Consider the following 23,166-nt stretch of genomic DNA (forward strand, 5'->3'; position numbering starts at 1 on the left):
ACTATTTTTTTTAGAAGCATTTACTTTTTAATATACATTACGGATAATACAGATCTTTTAACAACAACAATGATAATAGTAAAAATAAAAACGGAGTCAGTAATAATGACAATGAGAGTAATGATATTAATAATAGCAATAGTAATAATAATGGTAATAATAAAAATAGTAACAATAACGTCATACATATTATGTACTGTATCACTTTATTACTTGAGTATGTAACTAAAAAAATTTCTAATTCAAAGACATTATACACGGTTTATAATGATCATAAATTTTACATATCTTTATTTTCCTGTTAATAAGTACTTCTCAAATATTTGTATTGTAACTTTTAACATATGATTTTTGGGAAATACCTTCTGCCAAGTTTTGTGGTTAACATTACGATACATAATATAAACTAAATAAAGAAATTTTCACTTAATTACTCGAAAAAAAATTAAAGATAAACACATGTTAACGTTACATGCTAAGATAGCCTTGAGATTGATTTAGACGGCGACCAATCAGATACGCTATCAACACTATAATCACTAATCCTCCCAGTGCACAGCCTACTGCTATTGGTACAACATCCGGTGTATCAAAAGCGCAATCTATACCTAAAAATTAATAACAAAGAATTATAACCAATTAATTTTAATAATATTAACAATATCAAAAAGGTGATTATTATATATATATATATATATTATATTTTTGTTATTTTTATGTTTTTTGAGTTGCTTAAAATTTGTCATATTTTATATAATAATCAAAATTTCTGTTATATTTTATACAATGATATTTAAAATTATATGATTATTTACAGGGTAAGGTATGTGAATAAAAATAGTTTAAATGGTTAATTTATTAAAGATTTTTTAGAAAGTACTGTGTATTTTTTAATTCATGTAAATATACTTTACACCCAAATAAATTCAACAAATTATTCAATAAAAGCAGAGATTAATTATTTACACGCAAGAGAAAGATCTTTTTAATTGCAATTACCAATCTTTGGAAAAAATATTTTGAAAATAGTATTTTTATTATGCAAAGATTCTAATTTTTTTTGTTATGCTTCTAGTCAAAATAGTACTTGTAAGATTTTGAAAAAAATGTTACTGTATCAAAAATGTTCTTTACAACATATCAAATTATTAAATATGATACTTCTTTATTATATTATAAATATTGTTTTATTAAAATAGAATAAGAAAATACAAAATCTTCAAATATATGTGCATATAGTATTTGCAAGCCAAATAAAAAATGTACCGAATACGTCCACAAATTTTCTAATAAATTATTATCTGAAGTAGGGTAAATTGATATACTGAGTTCTATATGAATTCACATGTATATGAAGCTCTAATGTGATTCTAAAATACTTGAGATCTAATATGACTGAATTTTAAGATAATTTTGATTGACGTGAATTCTATGTATTTCATGAATTCTATGTACATGTAATGTATTATTATTGGTTCTCATGTGCGGTTGTATTTGTTATTTTTATTGTATCAAAATTAAACAAAATGTTGGACAAACAATATTTATCAAATAAGGATTAACCGTTTGAGTCCCAAGCAGCACGATCGCGCTGTTCAGATTTTATGTCGAGAAAACCCAGCACATTTCGAGCGTTGTGGACAACTGACGGTGCGTCACCGACTATCGAAATCGCGCGCTCAAATTTACTGACGCAAGTACATCTTTTAATGTGAATAATATATTTTACAATAGGTACAATACCATAATAATAGTGCAATAATACATTACAAAATAAAATATTTTGTACTTCATTGTTATTTTCTCAATAATTCTTATCGAACAAAACTTGAAATATTTATAAACTTACAGTACGCATATGTAATAATACAGGTGTATTTCATAAAATAACGAATTACAAATTAAAAATATTTTTGTGTTATGAACAAACAATTTAAATGGAAAGTAACATTTATAATTTGTAACATCGGTGTTTATCAAAACATATTGAATGAATTCCTTTTTTACATTGCACACAAATTAAATATGATCTTTTTATTGCATTTTTGGTGCTGCATAAAGTACAAGAAGCGCTATTGCGCCGATTGGTATTCATCGACATAAAATTAACGAAGCGCTATTATTTGGAGTGCGTGCGGAAGGACAAGTGACCGCGTGCTAGGATCGTATGAACGGAATATTTATGGCACTGTCGAGTGCAAATGAAGAGTGAAAATGAGCCTAGGAATACGTCTAAGTGTTTAAGATACGTGACCCACTGAGGGCAAGGCTGTGAGTAGTACATGAGAAATGCGTGATTGAGAGAATATGAGTATGTAAGAAGACAGAGTGGTTTAATAAGGGTTTAATAAGGTTTAAATAAGGATGCAAGGGTGTGGAAGGAAACAGTTTTTTGAGATATAGTCTAGAGCGAGTCACAGAGTCAGTGTTAAATTCAGCCGAGAGTCATTGTGAATTAGCGTTTAGTTTAGAATAAATCATTTTTATATTTATACCATTGTTATTTTGTTGCCTACCCAACATTCTTACAATATTAATTGATTTATTTTATATGATTAATTTATAAATAATAATATATCTGATAGAACCCGAAGTTCGATTACTATCTTCTTGTTTTAAATCAAGCTTTTGTTGTTTCAAACATTTATAGGAATTGGATGTTTTAATTTCCATATTGGGCATTTCATGCACCAATGTCACAGATGTTTCTGTTAAAAAGTATACAATTATTTAATAAAATATAGTAAAAATATGAAAAAATTATAGTACAATAAATTATTAAAATTATATAATGTACTCTAAGATTGTATGATCTGCCAATACATGCACATAAATATGTCATGCTCGTTTGAAAGTCATTAGGACATCCATTATTTCTAATAAAACTTTAATATTTGATGTAAGTAAGAATTTCAGACTGTATTTGATGTTAATGTTTGTGGTGCCTTGGAAATTAACTAGATTTTTACTTTAAAAATTGACCGACAGCCATTCTACAAATAAGCATATTTACTGTTTTGTATTATGATTCATTATGTCACTTTCATTCAATGAAAAAATACAAGAAAGACCAAGATTTCCTGTAATTCAACCACCTTTAAAAAGTCAATCATATTCGGTCATTATATCAATGGATGTCCTAAAACTTTAAAACTTTTAAATGTATATATTAACCCTCAGTATGTAAACCAGGCTGGGTGTACCCTGTTAATTTTAATTTTTTTAGATTTTTTTAAAAACTATTATTCACAGGAAAATGTACAAGATGCAAATGATTCTTGTTTACACAGTGAAGGTTAAACATTCTTCATGAATGTTTTCTAATAAATAAATAGAAATATTTAAAGATATTTTTAATAACAAAAATATTCCTTACTGAGACTTTTATTAAAATTTTTTTCAGGTATAACAATCTCCAAGTGATGGAAAGTGTAGTAATTCTCACTTATATTTTTTGTAAAATGTAGTGTCAAGTTAGCATCAGTTACATTTACAGGAGACCATACTAATGTCAAATATTGTTCTGATGTACCACAGTGTCCAGTTGCATTTGTAGTTACATTATCTGCAGGTATATCAAATGTTTTACTGGATATCTGAAAAATTAATTTCTTATTATTTTAATGATAATATCTCATTAATTTATTATAAATGTTACATAGCGTTATTTTTGTATGAAATATTAATTGGGTATACAGAGTGGATCAATAATTCTGATTACCTCAAATATTCCTCTATTAAACGTATATAGTTACAGGTATTTATAACACAAATTAAAATGTAAATGTAAGAAATGTATATAATAAAGATTAGTAAAAAATGAAACATATTTGCACTTTTAGGCACTTTAAGAGTACAAATATAGATGCTTCAGTACTCAAACAAACTTTTTAGTACTTTGAGCACTTCTTGCAACAAATGCCTGCATTTACCATTGAATGATGCTACATTTTAAATTCTTGAAATTGTTTAAACATTCGTTACTTTACTAAGAATAAAAAAAGGTATAGTCTAATACACACAAAAAGATGATTATGAACAGATCATAACTCCCTCCACACCATGCAACTTTAATAAATTTTTCCATATCTCTAAAACTAACTAATATATTTTAATTAAACTAATTGATATATATGTTATTTTTGAATGTTCTGTAGTTTCTGAATAAATTCCATTTAGTTTACCTAAAGTTAGTTAAAAATAATAAAAAAGTATTTATGATCCTTACATAATAAAATGCCATGAACAAGATAGGAAAGCATATTTACTAGCAACCCCTAAAAAAAATTTTTTTTTTTTTTTTTTCATTTTTTTCCCTCTCTCTTCTTTCCAACATTACAATGTCACAAATAAAAAGAAAAATTGTAATAGCCATAAAATATTAACCAAGAAAGGCTTAAATCTGTGAATTAATTTATTAGAATGTTCTAATTTTCATAAATAATGTTAAAACAGTTATTTATAATGATATTCCTACAACCCTGAAAAATATGGAGTAGTGTATTATAACTATATGTCAAAACCATAAAAGTAGCCCAGGAAATATATTTATGTAGATATACTTGATAAAATGTTAACATGTCCTTTTTTACCAATTATAAAAATATGACCTCAAAAAAGACTATTTCTTGATAATAATATATGTCCCCTTAAAAGGAATTTATTTGATGTAAAAAGATACTATATGCTCTATATAAAAGTAAACATGTTAAAATAGAAATTATGAAAAAGACCCAAAGAAATACAATTCAACTTTCTTGCTCTTTCCTGTATCACTTGTATAATATATAACTACTTTTTATATTGTTATAGATTTTTTCCTTATTCATAACCTTCACTGACCAAAACTAATGATCTCTGTTTAAATAATATACTATATTTTAATCTATCATATAATATAATAATGTTGAATTTTCTATATCTAAATAATACAAACCGTATGGTTATCAAGTGTATAATTGATAGTAAACACTGCATACATTTGTACTATAATACATATTTGATCACTTTCATTGACAACTATCCATTTGCCAGAAGCACGAGATACAGTGTTTGTTGGAGCACGTATGACTGTTGGATTAGTAGTTGGATGTAAAACTTGTTCAGTAGTTGTTTCATTTGTATTAATTAAGGCAGCTGTAGTATCCGATGGTACATCAGTAGAATTATTGGGAACAACTGTAGAACTCTGAATAGAACTGTCATTACTTAAAATCTCTTGTGGTTTTAATTTATTCCTATATGTCTCTGTTGAAACTGACTCAGGTTCCAAAGACACTATCTTGCTTGGTAGAGTAGTTGTTTTCAAATGTGGCTCAGAATCATTTTGTGAAGATGTCGCATTGTTAGGAAGAGCATCCCTGTTTCTGGATAAAATGTCTGCTTGATTTTCACCTGTTTTAAAATTTAAACATTTTAATTAAATTATTTGATTACTTATACATTTTTTTTTAAAATTAGTACAGTCATGTGAAAGACAATTTAATTATCACTAAAACTACTAATCTGTAGTCTGGTTTTAAACCTTTTTTATTTTTACTAAAAGTATATAATTGCTTTTAGTAAAATGAATGTTGACTTTTACTGACACAAAAAGATAATTAAAAGTATTCATACATTCTCATCACATCATTCTTATTTATCATTCATCATATCTTCTTATTTTTATGTAATTTTAGATTTATTTTTAATTAATTTGATAATCTTGTACTGAGTTAGATTTTTTCAGATTTATTTTAGGAATGTAAAACTATGTAAAATCACAATTTCAAATAGTAGAATACAATTTCTCTACACAAAATTAAAATGTAACCTTGTTTACTGATGATAAGCATCTATGATATTATAAACATATTATATAAGTAATAATGCATGAATTACAATCAAAAATTTCATCAAATTACTACCACACAATAGTGATGTGCATGAAAATTCCTTATATACCTTAATTCCACTTTAAGAAAGAAAAAAGAAAAAAGAAAGATTAAATTTAATTTTTCTTCCTTTTTTCTTTTCCAATTTTAAATAAAAGGAAATACATAAAAGTGGAGAATGTTTATTTTATTTGTGAGTAATACATTAAACATCACTGTAATATAACAATATATCAAAAAATAAAATCAATTATAAAATATAAATTATCACTACATTGTAAATCACCAATTATAAGCGGCGTGCTTGTTAGGCTTTGAGATTGTAGGTACAACGATATATTTATAGATTACCTTCATATCTCAAGAAATTATGTGAATTCACGTCAACGAAATGAGAAAGAGGATTACAAATGATATGAACTTATGTCAGCAGCAATGAGAAAGAGGATCATAAATGACGTGAATTCACGTCAGTTTCGAATGTATTAAATTAGCGGCCGTTTTATCGAATACTTTAGTTATAAATTATAATGTATAAACAAATAATAAATACTAGGCTTAAAGTTACTGTATTTAAAATGGCTTTTGTTATAATATATCTAACATAAGGTTGAGATGAAAATCTGCCAAATCTGAAGATACAATTTCACTGAATATAAGTTTCCAAAAACATTCACGTCATGAAATCAAAAATAAAAAGAAATAAATATACCTTGCACGAAAATTTTACTATAAAAAATATGATATAAAAAGAATATTAAAAAACATTAAAATCAGGAGAAAAATTGGGAAAAATTGCATCGATTTTTTAAATATACGTCAATGTAAGTTTTCTTAGTACATGCATTACTAAACATACAAAATTTTTTATAGATATAAATGATCTAGTATAATCTTCATACGCAGAAGAATCAAAAATAAATATAAGGAATGTGGCAAAATATTTTCGTCAATTTCAAACCAAGCGTGTGAGCGAGTGTGAAAGCATATGCCTAAACGGAACACAAATATTTTTAGTCTAAAGGTATGAATAACATCATAATAAGAGTAAGATGACTCTTTAAAGAAAACAATATCAGCCAACATAGTAGGATGTACAAAAATTGTATATAGGAACCATTACAGCCGAATTCTACATTTTACACGATTGCTGGAAATTTATTACAAAAAAAACTCTGATGTAAAATTATCCTTGACAATTTTTTTCAATATCAAACAGAGAAAGAAATTTCAAGGTCAATCAGAGATATAAAGAGAGACAAATTTCATTTTTGATAAGTTCCTATGAGATTTAATGATATTTTCCATTTAAATAAAAATTAATTTTTACTTAATGACTTTATCCAAATAATTTTTAAAAATAACAGACATTTTGAACATCTCTGTTACACTTATTTTCTAAAAAAGACTGTTAAGTTCCGATCTATAGTTCCTTATGTAAGTTTGCTCCTTATAATGAGTAAAACACAATGCGAACATAAATAGCTTGGTTTTAGAAAAAAAAGAAGAAAAAAAAGCAGTGAAAATCAATTTTACGCCTATCTTATTTCGCAAATCACCGATCCAAAAAAAATTAATTAATTCCATTATAATAGTTTTTATGCATAATTCTTTTACACCCTGTACAATATTCGAATTATGACTTTCAAAATGACTTTTAATGATGAATTTTCTTTTCCAATTCTTTTCTTTTTCATTTCAAGAAATGTTCTGCTTTCTTGATACTTATAAAGCGTGACTTATTGAATATATTAAATTAAATAATATTAAAATAAGAGGACGTATGAAGGTCAAGTTGGCTTTGTTAAATGAGATTATACATTTCTTAATACATTAATCGATACAACTCGTAATTTCTTATACAAAAATACTAAATCATGTATGGTGACAAAATCATTAGCCTAAAAGACGTTTCAATTTTAATATTGAATAATGATATTAGTAGCGTAACAGTTACTATTTTGAAATTAATATTGAAAATTATCCCTTCAGACAAAATATGCGAATTATTATACTACTTATATTCACAAGTATAATATTAGAATTAAAATATCTTCTCAATTAATAATTTTTTGCCATAAGTAGCTTAGTACTTATTTGTAAAAAATGGCGAGTTACATCAGTCGCGGTACTAAAAAATATTCCATTTAAAACAAAGTTAACCTTTGTATGTCCTTTACACGTGTACACGAGAAAAATTAAGTTACATTAGGTTATGTCTTTTCTGAAACTATTTAACTTCTATGAAATATTTTTCAGTATTATGTACTGAACAACAGTTTCGAAAATATTAAACTTAATTAATTTAAATAAGTCACCCTCTACATTATTTTCTGTGCGATTAAAATCCTTTTTTATCTTAAAATTTTGGCTCTTGAAAAGTTCAATATACTGTGTAAAGCTAGGAAGGAGTCTTATGGGATAGTATAGGAAAAAGTTCTCTTTAGAAATCTCTATTTATTGTTTCTTAATCTATAAAATATCCAATGCACATTTTAAACCTACACACGATCACAAAGGTATCCTTATCTGTAAATTCTTGGTGGAAAAACTTACATAGTAGAATAAGTTTCATTATCACGAATTTTATTTTATGCTAATGGTTAGATCAATCCTATGTCTACGCCAATGCTCTAGCGTTCGTTATCGTCCTTGTTCATTCGGACTTGATGTATCTCGTCCACTATTTTCATCACGTTGTTGAATTATATCACAATGTTATATGATTCGATTTATAGTTGTAACATTTTGTGTCAATAATGAAAATTCGTTTGATCTATTTTCATGATTGTATCAGGGATGACGTTTTTATTACACTAAGATTAATCAGATCCGCATTCCTCTCATTAGTTACTTCCTCATCTCCGCATAGTATAGAGGAAGTTGAAAAGTGATACTAAGAGAAAAATAGTTTAGTAGAGACCATTAAAAAAAAATTTGGTCTTTGAATATAGGTAACACCAATTTAGGACATAAATAAGGCAGAAGTTTTTCAAAAATTTGTGGCGCGAGGAAAGATCAAAATTACATGTCATTTTAATATTTACTTTTGATAATAATTATTATGTAAAATTTATCAGAATTATATTGTGAAGATCAGAGAAATTTTTTGTTTTGTTACTATTTAATATTCTAATCTAATATTAATTATTCTATATTTAATAAATATTCTATAATTAATATTATATATTTAATAATATTCTATTATTAACATTCTACATAATATCCTAGTTATTTCTTTATCCCATATTGTCGCAATATATCTCATTTGTGTTTCTCGTGATATGATAAACCTGTAGTTGTGATTAATACATTATTCAGCACTAATGACAATATATGTGACTAGAGATATCGCTCTTACAGTGCAACTAAACAGACCTGCTAGCCAGCTTTCTCATCTTTGCAGAGTATGATGTATAGATGAAAAGAAAACTAGCAAAAGGAATGGATAACACAATCATGATGCACATGGTTTTTATTATTGGCTGGGAGTGTCAAATAAAATCACATAGGATCACATGATAAAAAGAGGGAACGAGATACACCATGAATGAACAAACTAAGTAGAATGATAAAATATTGGCATACACAAAGGATCACTATTAATCATTAACATAAGATAAAAAGCTAAATGTCAATGTAACGTATCCTAGTACCACATCAGTATATAGCTACATAGAATATAAGAACTACACTACCAAAAACATAAAGATAGAAATTCAAAAATATTAAAGGTAGAATCAGATAATACAAAACTTCCATCTTTGCACAGTATGTACATATATCACAAAGTGTAACATCCCTCCTGGATTTTTCTTACATTTATTATATAAAACTTACTAAGCTATATAAGTTTACTATATAAATTGCATTAATCAAATAAACTATAATATAAAATAGTTATAATAAACTTAAAATACATATAACGTCAAAACATATAGGAAAAATTGAATATATGAGTTACTTTATCATAAGATTGGTATAAGATTAAGGTAGTCAAATAGAAATAAGACTCATAGAAACCAATATCTATTATTTAAGAAAGTTAGTTCAAATAGTGAAACGTATCAAAAATGTCTTAAGTCTTTAAAAGAATGGCCCATTAATGTAAAAGTGCTAAATTAACTTAAATGTATTACAAATGTTAAAAAAATCAGTGCAATAGTTTATTCAGATAAGTGAAAATAATAAAACAATCATATCCATTAACGAATAAGAATGAAAAATAAATCTTACAATGAATGTTAAATATTATATTCAGAATAAATTCAGAATAACAATTAAATGATCCTGTAACTTGTAGTACAGTATATATTGTACGTTACAACAATTATATTAACTTATGATAAATAAATTTCTACTAATAATTAAAAATAAAAGATTAGTATATGTATATATACACATTTGTACTACAATCAATAATTATGTATGTTGGACTAGTATGATAAACAGTCACATTAGTAAACTTAAAACCACTAAAAATATCTTAGAATGAGTTTCTTAGAAATATGATAAAATAACATAATATGTAAAATAATAAATCTTATATAAATGATATACATGTTTTTATAATGTATTATTAAAATAAAATTACTGAAAATTTTATGTAAACCGGTTAAATAACAAAAATAAAATAATCATTGCTATCAATAATATAAGAACCTTATAAATAATATAATATAATTGATTAAAATCTTTATCATAAAAATTTGACATCTTTGCACTAAGAATTAATTAAGTACAGAGAATAAAAAAAATATTGTGTTACAGCTCTTACAGATGTTCTATATTTTCAAATCAAAAGAAATCTACTGGAAAAATATGTAAATTGATCTTGAAATTCAATCAACTTAATTAGCGATAAAATGTTTATTCCATTCTTTGGAAGAACAGTTAAATTACAATATATAATTTTTGTTATACTTTTTATAATAAATAAAACGTTTTAATGAAGTAAAAATTGATCTTAAAATTTAAAATTAATTAATTAAAAACTGAAGATTAAGGTTAATATTACGACACGTTTCTTCAACAGATTTTTTTTTTGAAATTGTAAAATCACTTGTAAAATAAAAAAAAAAAAGAAAACATTTGTTGGTACCTTGCACAGTAAAACATGTTCAGAAATATAAAGTAGCGATAAATAGGTATTAACAAGGGAAGAACACGAGAGTAGAATCGATTTTGAAATAACACTGAGTATAATTTGTAGAATACATCCAATATTACAAAACTAATAAAATTTTGTAGAATTTTTTATCTTTAAAATATATCGATTTAAAATTTTGTTAATAGCTGGTAGCTCAATTACATACTACATATCAATAAGAAGGAATAATGCATATATCGGTATAATACTCAACCATAGAATTCTGACTCCTGAGTGATATCCTATATCTATACCACAATAGTCTCTTCTTTTCTTTTTTTTATTTTATTCCAAGAAAAATTTATGATGAAACTAATTTTTATTTTAGCTTACATGAATATGTAATGTGTAAAAAATAGTGATTCCTAACGTTTCCGTCATTTATATTATTTTAAATTTTATACCGAATGTTTAAAACATATACAAAGTAAACTTTTAACTATTTATTAGAACCATTGTCTCAAATCTGACAGTTGAAAGTTAATTCAGTGAAAGCATCGATATTTTCGCTATCATATATCCAGACCCAGAAATATCTTGCAGTACAATAAGTACAGAAAATTATTCATAGATTCGATATACTATTGCATACAATTATACTAATTATATACTAATTATATACAATTACAGAATTGTTAAAAATGCATATTCAATGTTAAACTTTATGAAAAATAAAAAATATTACATTGTATATTATTAAAATATAAAAAATTAATATTAAAAAAAAGAAAGAAAAAAATTAACATCACAGGAAATTCAAACCCAGAATCCGTAACACTATCATCGAGTACAAGGAAGTACCCCTACTGCCTCTGTTTAGTTTAATAGCATTCATTAATACTAAAAATAAAATATACATGTCGAATCAGTCAAAACAAAAGAAGACATCTTTATAAATTCTAGACTCTATCCAAATGCATGTAATAGCCTAAACTATTATTTAATGGGTTACGCATAATTTGATTAATATATCAAAGTAAATTAAAAATACACACACATACACACATATATAGGTGTCGGATTTTAATCGATAAATGAAAATTACTTGTAAACTATTTGCTACATAAAAAAATAATTTTAACAAGAATTAAGATACAATTATTTTTCCTGTAGGTAGAGCCATAGAGATTATGTGAAGGTAACTTACATTTTCTGAAATAGAATCATATAATTTTTGAATGCGTTTATTCGACACACCTATTTATTTTTTACAAAAAGGTATTGAATTATTTGCATTGAAAACTTGTTTGTTTAAAAGATATTTTAATCTCAATATTTTCTTGTATTCTTTACGATTTTTTCTTTAATAAAATAACACGTTTAATATCATGATCGATCTCTCTCATTATCCTCTTATATTTTACAACAATATTAAAATGTATTAAAAAATATAATACTACTCTTGTATATTGTAAGAACAATACCCATTGTCATTTCAAACCAGTAAATATTCGTATCATCGTGTACCATTTTAGAATATTGAGATTAAAATATCTTTTAAACTAATGATTTTTTGACATGAATAGCTTAATACCTTTTCATGGGAAGTAACGAGCTACATGGGATAGTACATTAAAAATTATATGATTCTACTTGAAAAACCATGTTACCTTCACGTGACCTTTTCTAATTATATGTCCCCTTCGAAACCATTTAATTCTTGTTAGAAACATTTTTTATACAACGGGTAGTTTACGAGTAATTTACATTCATCGATTACAATCGGACACCCTAGTGTTTACATATACCTACATATTTGCATACTGCATCGTCCTTTTTCATAGCCACCGATATTTGTTTATGCTCTTTTTATTGATTGTGGATGTGATTTAAGTCTAAAAAAGATAATTCATGAATCATAAGATACCATCATTTCTATTATTCAATGTCTGCATCACACAGCAGTCTCTTATCGACTGGTTTCCTTTTCCTATTGAAAATCATATGTCGACACTCATAGAGAGTAGTCATTCTATGATACGCTCTGAATTGTAAACGAACATATAAACACATAGTGTGAAGACGTTATAAAATCAAACAAAATCAAGACAAATCGATCAGGAAATATCTTTTCTTTGAGAAACCCATGCCGAGACTCCAACATGGAGGACCAATCGGAAGATCCAAGAAAACACATCCAGCTAAAAATAACTAAGAAGGAAAATGAATACACCTCAATGAAAATGGATCAAATCGAAACTGACGAAACAAGAACCAGTATGGATAAGCTCACAATAACAAATGCAGTATCTAAAATTATCGAATATCAAACACGAGACAAGAAAATTCTGCCAGCAATGAATCAAATGGAGATAACAAATATAAAAACCTCAAATGATGAACACACAGATACAATCACTGGAGCAAGTGAGAAATCTAAGAAAAGAAAGATCCATAATACTGACAACAGAGAAGAAAGCAAAAGTTCATCATCACTCAGTACAAGACTCTCTAACTCGAGTAAACCATCCAAAATTTCATATCACGAGCAAAATTCACAGAAATGGTTATTAAATATAGTACAGTGTCAAAATAGATTTCAACTACTTGAAAATTTAGATTCGGAAACACCCAAACTACCACCAATATTCATCGATGCAGTCACACTCCATCCGTTGTTAAATCTTGCTAAAACGCAATTAAATATCACCAACTACACATTAAAATCCACTCACAACTCACAAACCAAAATACAAATAGAAAATCTTACTATAAAATTGTAGCGGCTTAAAGTCAAACAACGTTAGTTATTATACCTTCCAACCAAAAGACGCCAGACAATATGAAATAGTCATAAGAGAGCTCCATCATTCGATACCAGAGCAGCTCATCAGAGATGATCTACGAGAACTAGGACTCGACGTTGTCAGTGTAGTAAATTTAAAAAGCACAGTAACAGGCAAACCACTTCCATTGCACGTAACAGAACTGCTACCAGCTCGAACAAGAACGTATATAAAATCACAAGACTAATTATTACAACACAGTTAGAGAATGCTACAAAACAGAACCAAGAAGACTAAAAAGAAAACATTCAGTAGACATAATTGCAAGAAATCCCTAAAAATCAGATAGCTCCGATGGGAAGCTAAATGGAATCTGTGTATGAGGGGAAGGGAGTGTTTGTGAATGAACGAAAGGATGAAGAGGCATATAATTACGACTAGTTCCTAATATCAATAACGACAAAATATAACTAATAAAGGAGGTGTAAAAAAAAGAAAAGAAAAAGAAGAAAGTTTATATAAGACATTGTTCAAATAATCACAGGGTACAGCCTATGTGCCTGACCTTTTCAAAGTATAAAAGAATGAAACATGTTCAGAGTACTGTTAGCGAATTGGTGGTTATTCTTTAGTGGTTATTCTATTAACTATTATTCTGCTAACTGGCCTAATGATCTCTTATTAACTTTATTACAGAAAGGTCAGTGAGGATTATTTTAGCTTTTCTGAACAGTTTATAGGTGCCAATATATTTTACCTATCATCTATTTATCTAGACATATCCGGAAATATTTTCTCTCAAAAGCTATTATCCTTTCCGTTTAGCTGTTTTACTTTTTTCTACGAGAAAGGCACTTTTGACTTTTTAAATCTGTATATTTACATGCATATAATAAATCAGCTTGAGATCTAAAAACTGCTCGAGTGGCAAACTATGTTTTCATAAGTTTCTTTTTACTTTTGCATTTACATACGATTTATCAGATTCCTGTATCAATACGTAAATAATATTTTTTTCAATTTTTAAAATAATTTTTAATTTTGTCAAATAATTCCCGCAGTTTGATTCTTATATCAGATCGTTTATCGATCTACAAATATTATAGTATTTACAATTTACTGTTATTATTAATTAGAATATACGTTTGGAGAAGTCCACTGAGCTATTAAATAGAATTTATCTCTTAAATGGATTATTGTTAGAGGTCATTTCTTATTACTGAACACATTTTGTAACACATCAATTGGGTACCTGTAGAGGTTCTTTCTGATTATCTTAAAGAATAGATCATCAGATTATACAGTATCAAATGGAATAGTCTCTAACACAATGGAATAGTCTTTGTACTTCTGATCTAGCAAATAGTGGATGTGAATTTCGTTATAGTGTGCAATTTTTATAACAAAAGTCAAATTGACGTTCGAGAATTATATCATCGTCACTGCGATACGTGTTTATGGTGTTCTTAATCACAGTCTGAAATACTTTATTAATATTTGGAGTTAATATAATATTAGTTTCAAATACTCTGTTAATGTTTGGAATTAAATAATATTATAATTTCGAATATTCTGTTAAAATTTGGAATTAGCATAATATTAATTTCGGATACTCTGTTAATATTTAGAATTAACATAATATTAATTTCGAATACCTTGGTAATATTTGAAATTCGTGTAATGTTGATATTTGGGAATGATAGTGGACCTGCAACTTACTAGATCATACTTTTGATATGACAAGGAAATATGTGATGTTTACATCGCCGTTAAATCTTATGATGTAGTGTAAGTATTCTATAGAAGTAATATCTTAACTTATTCAGTAACTGTGTCTTATTTTGTATATAATATTATTCTCTGTTAACATATTGACGTCGGAGCGTTTAAACTCGCAATTTACGTAGATACGGGATGATTTCACGTCTTTTTTTCAATCGCGTTAGGTTAGAAAAAACTGCTATAACTTTTGAAATAAATAATATTTTTCAGGAAAATTTTGAGGGATGTGGTAAATTTTAAATTTTTATAAAAATATTTGAAATAAGATTTCTACGATGGGAACGTACTTGCGATCACACAAACATGCGACTGTTGCCAAGATAATACAAAAAGTTACTCTAGACCTGTAGATACACGATCTTATCAAATAAATTGGGATATCTCATTGTTATAGAGACAGAGATATCTGACGTCCCTGATTGCATTCCAAAGGAAAGTACTAAGTGTTGAATTTCTGCCATATCGCTCCAATGTATATACAGTTGCAATAATCAAGAGATAAAGAAGAGATGAAAAATATATAATTATTTCAATTCGTGGAACACATGTTATGTTGAGAACACTTATTATACACTTATATACTTATGTTGAGAACTTAGCCCATTTATAACGTTTTTGAATTTACTTTGCACTCGAGAGACGACCTTCAGTTACCATTAGATAAAATTTCGAAGATCAATATTAATTAATATGTCAAATTTAAGATAATGTAACGGTGTGCGAGGTATCGAAATCAAATAATTCTACAATTCTGTTATTATACAATTCTTTATTTACTGCTCAAAAAGGTATCGTTAGTATTTTAGTAGAGAATCTTTGAATTTTTACTCTTCTCTAGCCAAAAAATCGTCGAGTGCAAAAATACATGAAAATGACGTATTTTCGCTTCATCCGATTCCTCGTAAAAGACAAGAATGTGTATATACGCCATCCGACATCAATGCGTTAAAATCACACGCATTCTCTCCTTATTTTACATGATTATATTACATGATCTATTAGTTTTTACATGATTATCATTATCCAACGAGAACTCGTCATTGAGTTCAGTTTTGTTTCACGAAATGATATATTTGAATTTTGTATTTCAAAGAAATCGTTGAACCTCATTCACAAATCTTCGTTTATTGATTTTTAGTTTCCATTTGCGTCTGCTTTGCGTTATTCGACTTTATATACAGATTTATGTCTAAAATATTTTTTTTTTGTCTGAGTTGGTTTATACTTGAGTATTTTGTTCGCATAAATATTATTTACCTCTGTAATAATCTTGTTTAATTTCGTCCAGCGAAGTGTGTACTTTGCATATTGTTAGTCGTATGTGCTGATGGTAAGTTGAATTGTTTATCTACTTGAGGTAGGCAGGAAAAGAGGTCTTATTGCCTGCCACTACACAGATTGAATATTTAGATTAACCATGTTATTAATTACGTAATTGTTTCCTTCTATGACTCAAACTGTTCTAAATGAATCATCCGGTTATTTTACCTCTATTTTTTTATAATTTAGGTAGTTCCGGTATGAGGTGGCTTTTATGAGACCAACAATACATCCTGTCTTAATTCTCGAATCTGTTTATGTTGTTTAACATTGTCAGTTTACATTTTGTCGGTTCACGTTTTACATCACATTTGACTGATTGTATTAACACATTCTTTAATACGTTAAAATCTTTTTTTTTTAATCGAATGGGTTATATTAATTGTCTAAGCATTTGCCTGGCGTACTATGTTCTCTCCAAGGTATTTGTAACGAAAATAAAATAGAATTAAATAATATAGAATGATACATAATTTGGAAATAATTTTATGCATTTTTATATATGGGTGCAACTGAGAAATGCAACTGCATCTTCTCCTATTTCTTTTTTAATTGGAACCTTAGAGATTTGACTAAACTGATGTAATTTTTCAGTCACAGGAGAAAGATACCAAGGTACGTATGCTCCCGTTGCAATCAGATATGTTTTTGTTTCTTTTACTCGTATGGTATTATACGATAGTGTTGGTGCTGAGATCTTTTTGTCATTTATGATTCGGAATTTTTGTTTGTTATCTTGCTTTATGGGAAAATGTCGACGCTTCTTTCGTTTATAACTTCATACATGTTTTATGATGTTATTTCAGTTGCGTAAAATTCTTCTGATGTTCTTGGAACTGTTTTTCAAACTTTAAATTATTTTATTCACGTTATTAATAATTAGTAATTTCTCGTATGGCAGCTTCTATTCACAATCCATTCAATCTTCGTTACATTTTTTGTTTTCTAATTTTCATTAGCTTTGTCCATTAAATTGAGTGATTTTAATATTAACCCTTTGCACTCGAGAGGTGACTCTCAGTCACCATTTAATCAGATTCTAAAGATCGACGTTAATTAATATATCAAATTTAAAATTACCTAACGAAGTGTGGAATGTCGAAGAAAAATAACTCTATGTCTTAATTTGCATATGATTTCTCATTTACCATTTTAAAAATATCGTCGACTCTATGACAGAAAGTCTTCGAATTACTATTTTTCTGTAACGAAAAAGTCGTCGAGTGCAAAGGGTTAAATTTCACAAGAGGTTTAATAACTTTACTATTTTGCTTTTGGGTATTTATTTGGCAAATCTTGATTACGTTTTCCTTCAGTGTAACATTTTTTTATGTTTCCTACAATGCACTTAGGCACTAATACCTATTTCTGTTGTTTTTACATTTCTTATATTATTAAAACTTTCTGTATCAAAGTTATAAGCTGAATCTCCCTACACAAAATTACTCAAGCTTGTATCTGTTAAATTATAATATATCATATTAATTCTGTATTGAATTGGACTAACGCACTATACACTTCTATTTTACCAAGCATTTAGTCATTTAAGGGAGCCCTTTCTCGTAATCCGGCTTAAAAAAATCAATTTTCTTTTTAAATTTTCTCAAAGTATATGCTTTCGAAAATATCTACGTAAAAGGATTTGTTTGAATTCGTAAAATTAGCAAAGTTATAGATGTTTAAAGTGCGGTGTACAGCCATTGTACAAACAAGTAACAAAAACTTCAAACGCGTTTTTCTCGAAACCATATTTTTTGAACTGGCTGACAGGATATCTCTCGTTTTAGTTGACAGATTGACTCAAAATTTGGAGGAGATCTTCACCAGATGTACCTTTATCGCGTGAACCACGGATTTCAAAATCTGACTTTTTTTTCTATTTCTTTTTTACCATCTAAAAGACAACAAGCACAAGGAAGATCGATATTTAAATTTAAAAATGCTACTATTTGTTTAATTTTCGATATTCTGCTGTTTTGGTGGTTCATGCTATAGCCGTATTTATACTAATTAAGATGATTTTTAGTTTTTTCGTTTCAGATAATTAGATGGTCCGGAATTATGTCAGCTATTCGAGCCCGTTTTTAAAAACATGATTTACCTAAGGCTATATAATTTCCACAGTTTTTAATAATTTCGATAAGAAAGAATTGGAAATATTATTTAAGTATAAATAAATCTTAGTGCAAAAGTTAATATATAATAATCAAAATAATGAGAGAGACTTAAGCTTCAGAAATACAAGAAATGCAAATTTATCTTAAATAAGAATGAAGATGTGTTGTTACATGTATATATGATATTTTTAATAAGTCAGTATTAAACAAAGAGGATTTTTATTTTTTTGTACATGGATTCAAATCATAGTAGATGATACACTCTTCCTCTTTCTATCTTGCCTTTTTCAAAAGAACCATGAAATCTGTATCTTTGATAATAATATGTATGATAGGTTGCATGTATTTCCTACAATATACTTGAATATATACAACAAAATTATTTTATATTGCCACATTCAATAGAAGATTCTGTATATCTTATATGTATTTAAAAAACTATTATAGATTATAGATCCTGGATCTTAAATGAAAATATCTTTCTCAGTACAATATTAACTTAAAAATCGCTTTTATTAAAATATTTTATAAAATTTATTTTTAATTAAAACATATTTTATTGGAGAATGATATTTTATTATAAAATATAAAATAGATATAGATGACATAGAAAAGCTTTTGGGAAAAATAATTTACACACTAACACTTTTGATTTACACTGCTAAAATTTGATAAATACAAAAATAAAAACTAGTCATATTGATTTTAATAATTGCCAAAAGGTAATAACAAAAGAATTTCAATTTATAAAAAATTATACAAATAAACTCATAAAGTTTCTGAAAAATATATTTTTAGACAAAAGTTTAATGTGTTTAAAACTTTGAATTTTTTTTTTTTTTGTTACGATAAGAAAATGCAATATTTTAGATAAATATTCATTTGAAAAACAAGTGAACCTATTCTTAATACATCAGTAAACTATTAAAAGCATCAGTAAACTATTAAAATATGTAATTACATGAATATTTTTTCCCAAGTATTACAATAGTGTTACATTTTTCCATTTTGTTACAATTATCATATCGATCTTATATTTCATAAAAAATTGTTGGTTTGCAATAAAATATTCCATCCTAAAATCTAAATTGTTAAAAGGACATAATATGATAGGAAAAGTGTACTAATCATGTACATGCCCATATACTACCCATATATTTCTCACAGACTTATGTATTTCCTATCCTAAATTATAAAATTAATTTCATTTTGAAAAAAGATATTTGTTAATATTCCTTTCAATGTGTTCCTTTTCCCAATTTATATAAATTTCATTTTATTAGAATTATCATAAGTCCATTACTCATAAAAGATATTCCTTTACCTTTAATTACTAATAATTACTACTACTAGTTCTCCATGCACATATTGAAAAACCAATATAAATTGAATTTGAAATAACATACATAAATCTGATGGAAAATATATGATAAAAGCAAAACGAAAGATAATATTGTAAATAATATTAAATAATTTCAAAAAATATTGCGCATCATTAATCACTTTATATCTAATTATATTTATGTAAACAATGTATATATTAATATATTGCTTGTATACTTTTCCAAACATATTTTTTAATTTTCTGTATTATCACCCTTTGTTTTATCTCATTAAACTACAATCTTAAAATAAATCATTAAACTGAAAATACAACTGCTTTTTGAATATAAACCTCATTGGATTTGATAAAAAATTGTTATAATTATTGCTAGCATTTATAGTACATAATTCCAAATTATACTTTATATTATAATATATACATATAAATGATTAATATTTTGTCACTTTCAATTTTTGATATCTTAATAAAATTTAGTAATATTTAATGACATATTTCATACTGTTATCATGTGGTAATATTAAATTTAATAATTATACGTACAAATAGTAACTAAGTATATTTTATCATAATAAAAATACCAAAAACCCTAAATAATTAATGTACTTACTCATCTCTGAAGTGTTAAGTAAAATTAAAAAGTATTAAAAAAGTATTTATTTCTTGATTAAGTTTTTAATTGCAAACAATAAAAAAATATATAAAATATAACAAAAAGTAAAATTTATAGAATCATACACACATATGTGCAGATCATATTACTCTGACTATCACTGGTTGAACACATAAGAAATTAAACATATGTATTATTAAGTATAAAATACTTCCTTATGAAATATATGTAATATACATCATTAATAATAACCAATTTGTTCCAATAAATTTGCATTCTACTCCCAAACTGTTAACACTTTTAATACCAACTATTTTTTACAATAAAGAACATCTTGAACTAAATTTTCTTTATTTTTAATATATGTCATATTAGTCATATATTAAATTATTCCAACGTTATATACAACAATTTGAAAAAATGTTCAATAATAACATTGATGTTATATATATACAGGTTGTTAAGAAAAGAAAGTTCAAGATTTTAAGGGCTTATACTCATTGAGTAGAGTAAAATATTTTTAATTAACATAAGTCCTAAAGTCAACCCTTTTGACAAAAAATTGACTTTATTATTAATGAATACTCAATACTATGAGTAAGCATTTTTGTAAAGCATTAGACATAAATAGATTTTTTTTTCTAAAGGTACTTGAAAACCGTACTTTATTCATTATTCATAAATAATGTAGAAAAATTACGAGAATAAACAAAAATTACATGTCATATAGTACAAGATTCGAAAAAGATGATTAAAGATGTACAACAATTAATGATTTGCAAATGTATTTTGCATTGTAACAAAAGAAAGACAAAAAATTTACTATAATTATAGTAAAAAAAATTTATACTACATTTATATACTAAACATAATCTTTACTGATATTGATATTAATCTTTTATTCATAATCTTAAATGTATCTTTGAATTGTTTCCTACATTTACATTACGAAATTCACTCATTGTATCAAATATTCGTAAATAATAAAAGTCAATATTCTGTTGAAAAAATTGACTTTAAGGCATATGTTAATTAAACATTTTTTATTCAAAGGAAAATTTTATATCCCATTAAAATCTTCAACCCCTTTTTTTAAACACCCTGTGTTTAATACCAGCGCTTTCTAAAAATTGATGCATTAACTCATAATCGTAAAAGGGTTAACAAGCGTGAGTAAGAATATTTCATGCAAATTTGAATCATCATAACTATTATTTTTGGTTAGATATGATCAACAAAATTATTCACTGCAACATAAAAACTTTATTATAGAAAATATAAAAACAAATAAAAAAATATTTAAACATTTCAATTTAACACATTTATATCTAAAACATTTTGAAGAAATTAATTTATAGTAGTATTAATTTATTCTAGTTGTTTCATTAATTTGTATAATTAATTTCAATTGTCAGTAACATTAAATATTCTATTTTTATACAATTAGTTTTAAAAATTTTATCATAAAATATAATATTTTGTCACAAGACAATAAATCGTATTCAATATATTAAATATACTAACGAGATAAATCAAAGTAAAGATAATAAAGTTAAAATTAAACAGTAAATCTATAAAATTACAATTATAATGAGACATTCCATGCAAAAATGATTTTATATATTTCAGAAAAAAACATAAATAAAAAATGTAATTCCATAATATATAAAAGATTATCCATTCCTCTTTGCAAGAAAAAATAAAAATTGTAAGTATTTGAAAATTCATACCCAGAACGTGGACTGCAGTAAAGCAAAGGAGTAGTAAAAACTTCGACATCATTGGAAGTTCCGAATTGATAAAAATAAGCCAAATTCACTGAAAATTCAAACGTTTATAACTATTGATAAACTTAAACTCCGATATAAATTGACGAAAAATATGTGAAAATACACGGCGTATGACGTGCAACGTAAATGTTCGATACACTAGGTAGTCCCTTGAAAATGTTGTTCACAAACACATATTGAGTGAACTCAAATACATAGACATATTAAGGATAGTTTACATTATTTCAAAATAAAGTACGTTCTTTTATAAAACATTAAATAAACTAAAAAATTATATAATCCTATTTATTTAATAGTTAATTAGAAACAATATTCTTCATATATTTTTAATAAAATATAATAAATTTATATACATATTTGATAAAGGAATACGTTATAATTTATTTAAAACATGATTCTAATATTTTTTAAATTTAATAATAGATTCAGTACTTTAATTTTCTTGCAAATATAT

At 26.1% G+C, this 23,166-nt stretch overlaps 1 protein-coding gene across 1 annotated transcript; it reads right to left on the reverse strand.

Moving 5' to 3' along the window:
• Positions 1-222: 222 nt before the first annotated feature.
• On the reverse strand, positions 223-22,867 carry Lamp1 (lysosome-associated membrane glycoprotein 1). The gene is given in 5 exon segments (XM_017912107.1): positions 223-608; positions 2,517-2,708; positions 3,377-3,596; positions 4,937-5,394; positions 22,653-22,867. Coding segments are annotated over 5 exon segments (1,062 nt in total). The 5' UTR covers positions 22,705-22,867; the 3' UTR covers positions 223-468.
• Between the last annotated feature and the right edge of the window lie 299 nt (positions 22,868-23,166).

The sequence above is a fragment of the Eufriesea mexicana genome, unplaced genomic scaffold (assembly GCF_001483705.2).
Source record: "Eufriesea mexicana isolate 0111107269 unplaced genomic scaffold, ASM148370v2 scaffold325, whole genome shotgun sequence".
NCBI classification, from domain to species: Eukaryota; Metazoa; Arthropoda; class Insecta; order Hymenoptera; family Apidae; genus Eufriesea; species Eufriesea mexicana.